At 40.3% G+C, this 13,815-nt stretch overlaps 1 protein-coding gene across 49 annotated transcripts in view; it reads right to left on the bottom strand.

Annotated features, from left to right (window-relative positions):
• YTHDC2 (YTH N6-methyladenosine RNA binding protein C2) overlaps window positions 1-13,815 on the bottom strand; it is a 226,249-nt gene that overhangs the window by 82,586 nt on the left and 129,848 nt on the right. For 20 of the 49 annotated variants that reach the window (XR_014838547.1, XR_014838546.1, XR_014838548.1 and 17 more), the window contains 2 exons: window positions 6,931-7,095; window positions 4,612-4,649 (listed from right to left, as the gene is read on the bottom strand). The exons of 1 other annotated variant lie outside the window; for it this stretch is intronic. Coding sequence is in view for 31 of the 48 variants with exons in the window: in XM_085014231.1 (XP_084870357.1) it covers window positions 4,612-4,649; window positions 6,931-6,956 (64 nt within the window). In the remaining 17 variants the exon portion in view is untranslated. Of the gene's footprint in view, window positions 1-3,006; window positions 3,228-4,611; window positions 4,650-6,930; window positions 7,096-12,380; window positions 12,457-13,815 lie in introns of all 49 variants that reach the window. 28 more of the 49 variants (XM_085014257.1, XM_085014258.1, XM_085014268.1 and 25 more) reach the window with 5 other exon arrangements.

The raw sequence follows: 13,815 nt of genomic DNA, 5'->3' as shown, positions 1-13,815 counted from the left end.
CAGCCACAGCAACTCAAGATCTGAGTCACATCTGTGACCTACACCACAGCTCAAGGCAACGCCAGATCCTTTTTTTTTTTTTTTTTGTCTTTTGTCTTTTTAGGCTGTGGCACATGGAGGTTCCCAGGCTAGGGGTCTAATCAGAACTCTTACGGCCGGCCTACACTAGAGAGACAGCAATGCCAGATCCAAGCCACATCTAGGACCTATACCACAGCTCACAGCAACACCGGGTCCTTAACCCACTGACCGAGGCCAGGAATCGAACCCACAACCTCATGGTTCCTAGTCAGATTTGTTTCCTATGCATCACAATGGTAACCCTGCAATGCTAGATCCTTAACCCACTAGGTGAGGCCAGGAATCAAACCTGTGTCCTCACAGGTGCTAGTCAGATTAGTTATCACTAAGCCACAATGGGAACCACTGTTCTTGTTTTTAATAGATAAAATTTTGAAGAGATGCATAGCATAAGGGGAAAAAAGAGATATGGAGGAGTTCCTCCTACGGTGCAGTGGGTTAAGGATCCAGTGTTGCTGCAGCTCTGGTGTAGTTCACAGCTCAGGCTCAGATTCGATCCTTGCCCCCGGGGAACTTCCATATGCCATGGGTGTAGCCTAAAAAGAAAAGAGAGAGAGAGAGAGAGAGATTGAAAAACTCACAGGGAAGAATTTTATAAGCAAAGGGGTGGTATCAAAGACAAAAATGCCATGTCATAATCCCAAAGACTCCTCACTTGGGAACACGGTAATGCAAGTTGAAAGAGGCAAGGAAAAAAGCAGTGACCTGCAATAAACCGTATGAGTCTAGTCTGTGGTTGGTAGCAGAGGAAATTTACTGAGAAGGAGACCACTATACGGTTTGAAAGACATGAGTGATAAAAATATGTTGGCTGTTATATGTCCTTGTAGAATTGTAAGGAAATGATGCTATTAGGAGGCCAATCTAAAGAAGGCTGTGACAATCAAGTGAAGGATTTAACCATGATTATAGAAAGAATCAGATGAGAATCTATGAGAGGATGCAGTAAGGTAGAGAAAACGAATGCCCCTAGGTTCCTCCCTCAGGAGACTGTTCAGAAGAACTTGGATATTAAGAAGGAGGGACTGTCAGAGTTCCCATTGTGGTGGAGCATAAACTCATCCAACCAGTATCCATGAGGATGCAGGTTTGATCCCTTGGCTCACTCAGTGGGTTGGGGATTTGGCATTGCTGTGAGCTGTGTTATAGGTCACAGATACAGCTCGGATCCTGTGATGCTGTAGCTGTGGTGTAGGCTGGCAGCTGCAGCTCCAATTTGACCCCTAGCCAGGGAACTTCCATATGCTGCAGGTGTGGCCTGAAAAGCAAATAAATAAATAAATAAATAAATAAATAAATAAATAAATAATAAAAGAGGGAGAGGCTGTCTATTCATGGAACCCTCACCTGGAAACCCCCTCCCGGGACCTTCTAAGGAGAAGAAAGCATAAGAAACCTACTGAAAAAAAAGATTTATCACTGAATATTTAATATTTCCATTTTATTAAAGATTCTAGTTATTAAAAGCTTAGGCCAGATTTACCCTTGTGTGTAGTTAAAGAAGAATTAGATACATTTTTCTCCAGTTTGATAACATATTCATAAACCACAAAATAATGACTTTACATTCTCCATGGCACTTACTACTTTGTAAATATAATACTTTGTCTCTCACTGATATTTCCTTTTTTAAAAAAAATCTTCACCAGCAAAATCCTGGTAATCACTGAATCTGTGTAATGAGGATAAGAGTTCTCTCCATTCCATTTTCCTTACTTTGGAACATGTGTGGAAAATGCTGATAATTTTGTAAAAAATATTTAAAAGCCTTTTCACCTCAAACAGGTATCAAGTCAATAAACCTGCTTCACATGAGGGACAGTTTAAGAGAGAATATTTCCTTTAAGAAATGTAACCACCTTTTTTGAATAGATCATCTGAAAGTGGTCAATTACAGCAAGAGCACCAGTCTGGTAACCTCTGGTTGAGGAATAATGTTAAGAATAATCCTTGGAGTTCCCGTCGTGGCGCAGTGGTTAACAAATCCGACTAGGAACCATGAGCTTGCGGGTTCGGTCCCTGCCCTTGCTCAGTGGGTTAACGATCCGGCGTTGCCGTGAGCTGTGGTGTAGGTTGCAGACGCGGCTCGGATCCCGCGTTGCTGTGGCTCTGGTGTAGGCCAGTGGCTACAGCTCCGATTCGACTCTTAGCCTGGGAACCTCCATATGCCGTAGGAGCAGCCCAAGAAATGGCAAAAAGACAAAAAAAAAAAAAAAAAAAAAAAGAATAATCCTTGCCAGATGTTTTGAGGACATTTCCTTCATGCTTACCTTGGCAAATTGGCTCATGGCTAACACTGGAAGGGAAGGGGGGCTGCATGATTAAAAGATGATTTATTAGTCAGCTCAGGCTGCCAAGACAATATACCACAGACTGAGGCTTTGGCTAGAAATTTCTTTTCTCACAGTGTTGGAAGCTGGAAAGCCTGGAATCAATATCCAGCAGGATCCAGTTTTAGTGAGAGCTCTCTTCCTGGCTTTCAGACAGCCACCTTCTGGCTGTGTGCTCACATGGCCTTTCCTTGGTGTATGTGAGGAGAGAGATAGCAAACCCCTTCAGTCTCCTCTTACGAGGGCACTAATTCCAACATTAGGGCCCCATCCAACTTCGCCTCCTCAAACCCTCACTAACTCCCAAAGGCCCCCTCCCCAAATAACATAGCATTAGGGGCTAGAGGCTCAACATGTGAATCTGGGGGGACACAAACATTCAGTCCATAATAGAGATGGAAGGAATTTCAGAGTCATATGCTAAAATTATTTTGATTCCAACTGATTCACATCTGCACACACTATTGTCTAACCTCGACCCCTCTATATTCCCTTTCCTGTATCGATGAGTCCATCGCTCAGAGTAGTGGAGCTCAAGAAGTACAGAGGATATAAGTGATGTCATATGGTATTTGTCTTTCTCTTTCTGACTTACTTCACTTAGTATGAGAGTCTCTAGTTCCATCCATGTTGCTGCAAATGGCATTATTTCATTCTTTTTTATGGCTGAGTAGTATTCCATTGTGTATATATACCACACCCTCCTAATCCATTCATCTGCCAATGGACATTTAGGTTGTTTCCATGTCTTAGCTATTGTGAATAGCGCTGTGATGCACATGCAGGTGCATGTTTCTTTTTCAAGGAAAGTTTTGTCTGGAAATCAGAAAAAAAAAATGTATACATGTATGTGTGACTGGGTCACCTGCCTGTACAGTAGAAAATTGACGGAACACTGTAAATCAGCTATAATGGAAAAAATAAAAATCATTATAAAAACTGAAGAAAAGGAAGTACAGTGCATACACTTTGATGTTTGGAATTTTCTTCAGCCCCTTCCTCTCCTCCTGCCCACAAGACCTATCTAACAGATTTCTTCCATAAAGTTTTAAATCAGTGCTAAGTCCTGAGTAGTCTTCTGGGGAATTTCCATTTTAATAAAGGAGTCTTAAAGAGGACCCTCTAAAATGTAAAGAAACAAATTTCTTCTAGTGTAATTTAAGGAACTGCTACAGCTAGTGAAGATATTAGGTACTTGGGACTCTATCTCATTATGTCCTAAATCACCACTTAGAAGTAATTATTACTCTCTCTGTTTGTGAGACCCTTACCTGAGACTATCACAGTACGGTAAATCAACTATATATATACTTCAATTTTTAAAAAAAGAAAGAATTAGGTAATGCATGAGAGAGGAAAATGCTGCCTTATTGATAGGTCGCCAATGTAATGAGTGACTGAGACTTTAACTATGGCAAATGAATCATAGAATTTTAGAAATAAAAGGGACCTTTAGAATTCAGCTGAATCATTTTACAGATAAGGAAATGAAAGTATAGCTTAGCTGGATGGACTGTCCAATACTTGAAGATTCAAGACTAGAATGCCTTTCTAGCACATCATGTCAGGGCACCAGTTCTGTCTTCTGTCATTAGACATCAAGACCAGCCTCTGACTGCACACTCTCACTCTGAAACTGTTAAGGAGGAGGCAGATGAAGGTGACCATTTCCTCACTAGCAAGCCTTTATTTATTTATTTTTATTTTTTATTTTTACTTTTTGCTTTTCTTTTAGGGCCGCACCCATGGCATATGGAATTTCCCAGGCTAGGGGTCGAATAGGAGCTACAGCTGCCAGCCTGCACCACAGCCATAGCAACACCAGATTCACGCTGTGTCTGTGATCTATACCACAGCTCACAGCAACACCAGATCCTTAACCCACTGAGTGAGGTGAGGGATCGTACCCGCATTCTCAGGCATCCGAGTCGGGTTTGATAACCACTGAGCCATGAAGGGAACTCCCCAGCAAGACTTTATATTCTTAGCCCTGAGCAAGAAACTCTGCGGGTTCCATGCTTAAAGATTAGATTGTGGCTTCCTATGAGAGGAAACCAAATGTGTTGAATTGCCAGCTGTTGCCCCCTACCTCTTCTAGTCATAATTCACAACATCGGGCACTTTCTAGATGGGTACAGGTCTTACTGCCTCCTTAGTTATCAATACACTACTGAAACAACAAGCAAAAATCTCTTCTTACCTTCACAGTTTCCTCGAAAGGTTGGACATTGAAGAGATCTGTGGAGTCAATGGAGAAATGCTGGATTTAATCATTTTCAGACACAAATCTACTGTCTCTCTTAGATCTCTTCTGATTACCCATATGACCATGGTCAGTATGTCTCTCCTGGAGATCTTGGAAGACTTGGCTGCTGGGAGCAGTTAAGAATGTGGAAGCAGGAGTTCCGGTCGTGGAACAGCAGAAACGAATCCAACTAGGAACCATGAGGTTGTGGATTCGACATTATTTAGATTCAAGTCTCTGGGGAAGAAGTCTGGCTTTTTTTTCTAACACAAAATCCCTTGCCTTGCTCAATGGATTAAGGATCTGGCATTGTGTGAGCTGTGGTATAGGTCGCAGACACAGCTCGGATCTGGAATTGCTGTGGTTCTGGTATAGACCAGTGGCTACAGCACTGATTCCACCCCTAGCCTGGGAATCTCCATATGCCACAGGTGCAGCCCTAAAAAAGACAAAAGAAAAAAGAAAAAAAGAATGTGGATGCAGTGTAGCCCATTTATTGCTTCCACGTTGATTTGAGATAAAGATAATATCACCACTTGGATGGATTAATAACAAGGAAAACTGTTCAAGGCATTTGAGATATAGTGCAAATTTGCTAACACAAAATAAATATAATAGTATAATGAATCCCGTGTACGCATCACCCATTAATCAATAATCATCCATTCTCGACCCATCTTTACCTCCTTATACTTCCCACTCTAACTCAATTATCTTCTTTTTTTTTCTTCTGATTTTCAGGGCCACATCTGAGGCATGTGGAAGTTCCCAAGCTAGGGGTCGAACCAGAGCTGCAGCTGTTGGCCTACACCACAGCCACAGCAATGCCAGATCCAAGCCATATTTGCAAGCTACACCACAGCTCACTACAACACCAGATCCTTAACCCACTGATTGAGTGAGACCAGGGATCGAACCTGCATCCTCATGGATACTAGTAAGGTTTGTTACCACTGAGCCACAATGGGAGCTCCTCAATTATTTAAAAAACAGGGGTGGGGGGCAGAAATTTATTTCTCATAGATCTGGTGGCTGGAAATTCAAGATCAAGGCATCAGCATTGTCTCCTTCGCTAGTGAGAGTCCCCTCCCCAGTTCAGAGCTGGAGGCTTCTCACTGTATCCTTACATAGTGGGAGGGGCCTTTTTTTTTTTTTTTAAGTAAAATGTATATATACTGAAATGCACAATTAGCTGTATAACTTGGAAATGGATACACCCATGTAACACACACCCTTATTATCTCCTTTTGGTCATATTTAAAATACTTAAATTGGTAGGTTAAGAAATAGTTTTATAGGTTTTTAGCTTTCCTCATTTTCAGATCATGAAGCATTGCTGTGGATGTTCCTCATTTGGGAAATCCTTTCCTTCAGCCTCCCCTCTTCCCATTTCAGCACTGCAAGATCAACCCTTCCTCCCCCACTTTTGCTTCAAATACTGCCTCTGCACATGGACTCTAGATTTCTGTCTAGCAACCTAGGTTTGAGGATCCAAATGAGATTTTCTGTAATTTTTTCATTGGCATCACCCATCTCAGATAAAAAGGCTACTCCAACCCCCTCCCAGAATCCAGCAGTTTGCTTATTCTTGACTGCTTTGCCCCAGAGATGAGAGAAATAGGGATGTCAGGCCTGTTAATTTCACCCAGGCACCACCTGGAACCGAGAAGGGGCACAGGAGACAAAGAAATAAAATGCATTCTCTCCCAATCACCCCAGGTATGGTGAACAGAAGGTGAATGAAATGGGAAGAATTAAGAGATCAAAAGAAAGGAAAGACAAGTAAGGCTTCTGGGTTAAGAATGTCAGGATAATTGTTCTTGCTGTGTCTTCCCAAGGTTGTGTGTTTCAAGAAGCTATGCAACCAGATATACACTCTTTTTGTATGGTATTCCAGAAAAAAAGTACGTGCACCAATGAAAAAGTTTTCTGAAACAATACATAAGATTTCCACACTAAATATATTTAGATATTTTCTATTTTATTAGCCCATTTAAAAAAAAAAAAAAAAAACCTGGTCACCATCCACTAAAATAATTTTGCTTTTTATGGGTTACAATCTGAAGTTTGGAAACCACTGCCCTAGGGACTTTGTCTAAGATGTTGGGTTGGAGCTCTTTTCTTTAGGGTTCTTTGGTTCATTTTTTCCTTCACTGGGGGCCAGTGTGATCCCTCACAAAGTAGAGTTGCTCATCTTAAATCCAGGATACTTAGGCCGCTTACAAGAAATGATAATCAGTTCGTGATTATTTCAAGTCAACCAGCATTGGGTACCTGCCAGATGGAATGCTCCTCTTCATAGCCTGCCGGACCCTCTGTGGCTGGGGTGGACGTAGCTGGAGAGTCAGTCATTATCTGAGGTCATGAGAGGGTCATGATGACACACAGCCATCCACACACTCAGCCTGCTGCAAGATTTCCTCTTGTGTTTCCCATACCCTTTAGTTGAAGGAAGAAACGCAAGCTTCTTACATATAAGAGGAGTTGTGCGTACAAAAAAAAAAAAAAAAGCCAGACTTCTTCCCCAGAGACTTGAATCTAAATAATGTACAGCTAACTTCCTATATCTGAACCCAGAAATTTAAAAAAACAGATAATACTTTAAAGGAGAAGTTCTCTTGATCACTATTCAACAATAAAGATCCTGGAAATATGCTGAAGCATAGCCTGATCCAGTTTTCTAATAAAAAATAATAACAGTGAATCTTCAATGGGCTTTTCCTGGTGCTCCATATAATGTGCTTTACATGAATTATATTCTGGAACTTCACAAAATCCCTAGGAAATAAGTACTACTATGACCCTCGTTTTAAAGACGAGGAAAGCAAAACTCAGAACAGTTAAGCAATTTACACAAGATCACCCAGGAAATAGCATACATAGAATCAGACTACCTGATTCTCTGTGGACACAGAGATGTGTCACCCAATCCCTCTTCAAGAGTATCATCAGTGGCAGCTGTTAGCTGTCAAATTATTCAGGGGTTGACTCAGTCTCCAAGAAATACCTTGAAGAAGGTCACAACTTTCCCATAGAGCAGTCTACACCCAGTGACCAACTGAGGTGGAGACTGAAGGTCCAGCCATGAAAGGGCAACACATGAAAACTCTAAAAGATTTTTTTAACTCCAGAGCTTCCTATCAGGTCAAATAACACCATCAGGTCCACACCAAGCTGTACTTCTCCCTCTACCTAATCTTGCTTCCTTTCTCTTTTTTCCATCCTTTCAAGGACACTCTTTACTAGATATCCTACACACCAAATTCTACCTCCATGTATCTTCTCTGAGAACCAAAACTGGAGCAAAGAAAAATCTTCTCAATGGGCAGAGTTTCAAGTGGTCACTTTGTATACAGAGAAACAGCTCACATTAGAATAGATACAATTCATAGATGGTGGCATGAAAGCAGGAAGACTGGAAAAACAGGAAGACAAAGAGGACAAGGTAGAGACATAAGAAAAGACAACTGTGAATGGGTAAAAAATGTGAAGACCTTTCTATCACATTTTAAGGTCCACCAAAGAGCATTAACCACAGAAGAGGTACTAAGCAACTAAGTGAGCAAAATGACTAAGTCAGATGACACCAGCACAATGGGCATACAGATGAAATTGCCATGGTGATAGAAATGGAGGCTATGCCTGGACCCAGCAGCATGGTTACCCAACCAACAAAGGCTGACATTACTGCTCCTGCTGCCAAATGTCTTGCGTACAATTAGCAGAGACTAATGCTGGGGCTCCAATATGGCAACATTCCTAGAATGAACTGACTATCTGATCCTAAGTTGACTATGTTGGACCACCTTTAGTCTGAAAGGGCCAGTGATTCATGCTCATGCTAGACATATATTTTTGGTATGGGCTTTCCTTTCCCACCTTCAAGGATTCAGCCAGTATCACCATTCAAGGGCTTACAGAATGTTCACTCTATGGACCTAGAATCCCACATGATGTTATGTCAAGTCAGTTAACACACATTACCTGAAGCACAGGAGGGGGCTTGTGACCATGGGATCCACTGTTCATATTACATACTGTCCCACCAAGAAGCTTTTGGGAAGAGAAGTAGAACAGCCTCCAGAAAGCACAGCTAAAGTGCCAGCTTGAGGCTGATACTTTATGAGGATGGTGTCCATCTTCCAGGACACAGGCTATACCTTGACTAACAAAGTGTTCATATAGGGCTGCATTAGGAAGACTATATAGGTCTAGAAGCCAAGAAGTGGAAGTAGAAGTGACCACACATACCTTGACTTCCCATGGCCCTTTTGGGAAATAGGTGCTTCCTGTTTGCAAAGCTTTTGTCTTTAGAGGGTTAGTTAGAAATAAACTTTCTCTTCTTTTCCTTCTTCTTTTTCTCCTCCCTCTCCTCCTCCTCCTTATTCTCCTTCTTATTTTAGTTTTTACAGCCACACCTGTGACATATGGAAGTTCCTAGGCAAGGAGTCAAATTGGAGCAGCAGCTGAGGCCTATGCCACAGCCATGGCAACACTGGATCCAAGCCACAACTGAGACCTATGCTGCAGCTTGCAGTAGTGCTATATTCTTAACCCACTGAGCAAGGTCAGTGATCAAACCCACATCTTCATGGAGACTATGTTGGGTTCCTAACCCATTGAGCCACAATGGGACCTCCAAGGTTAAAAATGTTGGTTTTGGAGTGCCTGTTGTGGTGCAGTGGAAACGAATCTGACTAGGAACCATGAGGTTGCGGGTTCAATCCCTGGCCTTGCTAGTTAGTGTGTTAAGGACCTGGCATTGCCGTGAGCTGTGGTGTAGGTCGCAGACATGGCTCAGATCTGGTGTTGCTGTGGCTATGGTGTAGGCCGGCAGGTGTAGCTCCTATTAGACTCCTCTCCTGGGAAACTCCATATGCTATGGGTATGGCCCTAAAAAGCAAAAAAAAAAAAAATCTTGGAAGTCTTCCACCAAGGGATGTAGATATCAGTAGACAAAAAGAAAAGTCACCATCTTGGCTAAGGTAATTTACCCCATTGGTTAGGAAGAAGCAGGGCTACATTATACAATAGGGACAAAGAGGAATATGTTGAGTGATAATTCAGGCACCACTTCATACCCTCTTGTTCAGTTATAACGGTAAATGAACAAGGACACAGTCAGAGATGAGGATCTGGGCTGTATAACTAGGTAAGCCACCAAGGCCAGCTCTCTGAGAGTGAGGGGACTCTATACATACTGATGGGGAAGGGAGACAATAAGATCAGTTAGGCCCCACAAGCCCAGCACCAGTCATTGGAACTGTACTTTTTCCCATCACTTCTTGGTGATGGGAAACTTCTTCTAAGATTCCACCTGAGAGTCCCACAAGGATTTAAGACAAGCTGTTCTCCAAACATATATGAATAATTGGATGCAAATGGCTCAAAGAGTGAACTGTGATGAATATGGAGACACATCACACAGTTCTTTCTTCAAGAAAGGACTTGTTGTCCCAGCTTCTAAGATCACTGTCAGTAAACACTGTCAGCCTGTCAGGAACCAGAACCAACTCTGCTGCTGGGACTCACCTTGCCAAGGTCATAACCTTCCTACATTTTGGATCCAGTGGGACACGGCTCTACATCTAATAACTGACTGAGGCATAGGGAGAAAGGCACAGCCATTCATTTTAGCTCAAGGCAATCTGATGAACCATGTGGTAAATAGAATAAAGCCCTCCTTCAAGATATCCACATCCTTCCTAGTTCTTAGAACCTGTAAATATGTTACATACATGGCAAGGAGCTCAAGGATGTGGGAAGTGAAGGGCAGACGGAGGCAAGGATTCTGGGGTTTCTGGATTGGGTGTCTAAGTGAATGATGGACACAAGAGGAGCCAGTTGTGGTGAAAAAAGTAAGTTCAGTTTGAAGTGTTTGTCATGTGAAGATGTGAAGCTATCCAGTGGGAGGCTATGCATGTAGATCTAGAACTAGATATGTGCTACTGATGCAATTTGGAATTTTTTTAGTATGTAGGAAGATATCCACAGATAATGGAGAAAGGGATCAGAAGAAAGTAGAAAAGAAGATCCTGGGAATAACCAACATTAAAGAGAAAGGCAAAGAAAGATGGAGAGCTGGAAACTAGGAGAGATGTTTTCAAGCACTGGGATGAAATGATTTCAAGAAAGGAGTGGTCTTCCACATTGAAAGGAATGGCTCTCATTTTGGTAAGAAACTTAAACAGCTGTGGAAAATTACCAAAGATCATAGAGTGGAATACTGTGGAAGCCCATCTGTTTGATGTCTGTTCAACTCAGTACACATTTATTAGACCACTCCTCTGCTCCTAATGGTGTCTTGGAGAAAAATACGATCTAGACAGAGTTTGTACTCAACAAGCTGAAGATCTAAGAGCAGACCCTGATGTCAAATATAAAAATGACTACATGTAAGAAAAATCATATTTTTGGACTGAATTCTTCCATTTTCACTTGTGTATTTATATTTCTTAGATCTAGGCTTTGCCTCTGCTATGCCAAAAATATGACCAAAGAATGGCAATGTTAATTTAAAAAAATAGACTCTGCAATAAAAACTTAAAAAAAAAAAACAGTTAATTTGGAGTCATATAGATACAGTCATGATCTAGTCCTATTTGGGATTATTTCACAGTATCACAGTTTGATTTGTAGTTTCATTATATATTTCATTATATAGTAGCAAATCTTGCTGATATTAAATGCTTCCTAATTATGTTTATTAAAAAGTTTTATGTCATTGTTATAATTTTGTAAAGGGAATTTGAAAAAATTCTATAAAGCAAACAGTCTGTTTCTGCAGGGCCTATTTCTCTAGTACTTAAATTTATCACATTCCTATATTTTAACTTGAAGAGCATTCAAATAGAAATCAAAGAACTCTACTATTAACTCAATTATCTTTTTGAAGGAACTGCTGAGAACATTTATCAATATTAGTGTAGCAGGGAAGGAATGTAGAATGAGGAGTTGGGAGATTGCGTTTTATGTCTCAACTCGATCACTTACTATTTGGGCAACTTTGGGCAACTCATCCAGCTGCTCTGAATATAAATGTTTTTTATCTATAAAACAGTAATCACAGTAGGATTGCAGTGAGGCTGTAACAAGTTATAAATGCCCTATATCAAATAAATATGTAGAACTGCATTACAATCTAAATCCCTATACAAATATTGATCATATTATCATTATTGTTTCCTTGAGAAAAAAGTTCATGTGAAAAAATGTTCAAATATGAACCCCACCACATGAGGTTTATAGATGCATAGTTACATCAGTTTCAATTATGTATTGGAATCATTGCCAAGTTGTAGACAGAATCACCAAATAACCAATCCCTTTCAGTATTAAAGAGAATAGAAATAGTCACTTAGGGCATTTTGCTGATCTTAGTAACCAGGTATCACTCTTGGACACTTGACATTTGTGAAAGAGAAAAGAAATTAATTGATACCCAAATGAATCAGTTATATAACTGAGACCTTGGAATTTTTAAAAATCATTTCGTACATAGGAATACATGAACACACATGGTATATATGCTAATATTTATAGTATATTGGAGTTGGATAGATACAAGATAGATATATATTCATACAGCATGACCACATCAATTTTCAGCAATAATTTTACTGAATCTTTTTATTTAAGAAAGATGAAGATTGAAGAAAGGCATAGAGAAATAAAGATGTAAGAGAACATCTTGAATAATTTTAAATATGAGGCAACATATTTACCACAGACTTGGAAGGAATCAGACTTTGTATGTTCACGTCATCCACTAGATTTCTTATAGTGGTCTTCTGGTCTCTACTTGAACACAAAAGAGTAAATATTCTACAAAGTACCCAATTCTTTTTGAAAAACAGTTTTTCTCTCTTCCACTTTTAAACAAAATTAATAAAATTCTTCTTATAGCCACAAAAATAAACAAATGGGACCTAATAAAACTAACAAGCTTTTGCACAGCAAAGGAAACCATAAAAAAAAAACCCCAAAAAGACAACCTATGGAATGGGAGAAAATTTTTGCAAACAATGCAACCAAAAAGGGTTTAATCTCCAAAATATACAAATAATTCATACAACTCAACAGCAAAAACAACAAACCGCCTAATTAAAAAACAGACAGGAATTCCTGTCATGGCTCAGTGTTAATGACTCTGACTAGGAACTATGAGGTTTCGGGTTCAATCCTGGCCTCACTCAGTGGGTTAAGGATCTGGCATTGCCGTGAGCTGTGGTGTAGGTCAAGGACACGGCTCGGACACTGCGTTGCTGTGACTGTGGCATAGGCTGGCGGCTACAGCTCCGATTAGACCCCTAGCTTGGGAACCTCTACATGCCGTGGGTGCAGCCCTAGAAAAGGAAAAAAAAAAACAACCAACCAAACAAACAAAAAAACGGACAGAAGACCTAAACAGATATTCCTACAAAGAAGACATACAGATGGCCAGTAGGCACATGAAAAAATGTTCAACATCACTAGTTATTAGAAAAATGCAAATCAAAACTATGTGAGGTACCATCTCACACCAGTCAGAATGGCTATCATTAATAAGACTACAAATAACATGCTGGAGAGGGTGTGGAGAAAAGGGAACCTTCCTACACTGTTGCTAGGAATATAAATTGGTACAATCACTGTGGAAAACAGTATGGAGTTTCCTCAGAAAACTAAATATAGAACTAACATATGATCCAGCAATCTCATTCCTGGGCATATATCAGGACAAAACTACGATTCAAAAAGATACATGCACCTCTATGTCCACTGTAACATTATTCACAATAGCAAAGATATGGAAACAACCTAAATGTCCATCGACAGATGAATGGGTACAGAAGATGTGGTACATATATACAATGGAATACTACTCAGCCATAAAAAAGAACAAAATAATGCCACTGCAGCAACATAGATACAACTAGAGATACAACATACATAAAACTAAGTGAGATTAGTCAGAGAGGAAAAGACAAATACTGTATGATATCACTTATATGTGGAATCTAAAATATGACACAAATGAACTGATCTACAATACAGAAACAGACTCACAAACGTGGAAAACAGACTTGTGATTGCCAAGGTGAAGGAGAGGGAGTGGGATGGACTGGGACTTTGAGATTAATAGATGCAAACAATTATATTTAGAATGGTTAGGCAATA

This window comes from Sus scrofa, chromosome 2, assembly GCF_054392235.1.
Source record: "Sus scrofa isolate SSC_HxYL_T2T_F1_AM1 chromosome 2, Sscrofa_HxYL_maternal_Yorkshire_Landrace_v2.0, whole genome shotgun sequence".
Classification (NCBI taxonomy): Eukaryota; Metazoa; Chordata; class Mammalia; order Artiodactyla; family Suidae; genus Sus; species Sus scrofa.
This window is presented reverse-complemented; position numbering and strand designations above follow the sequence as displayed.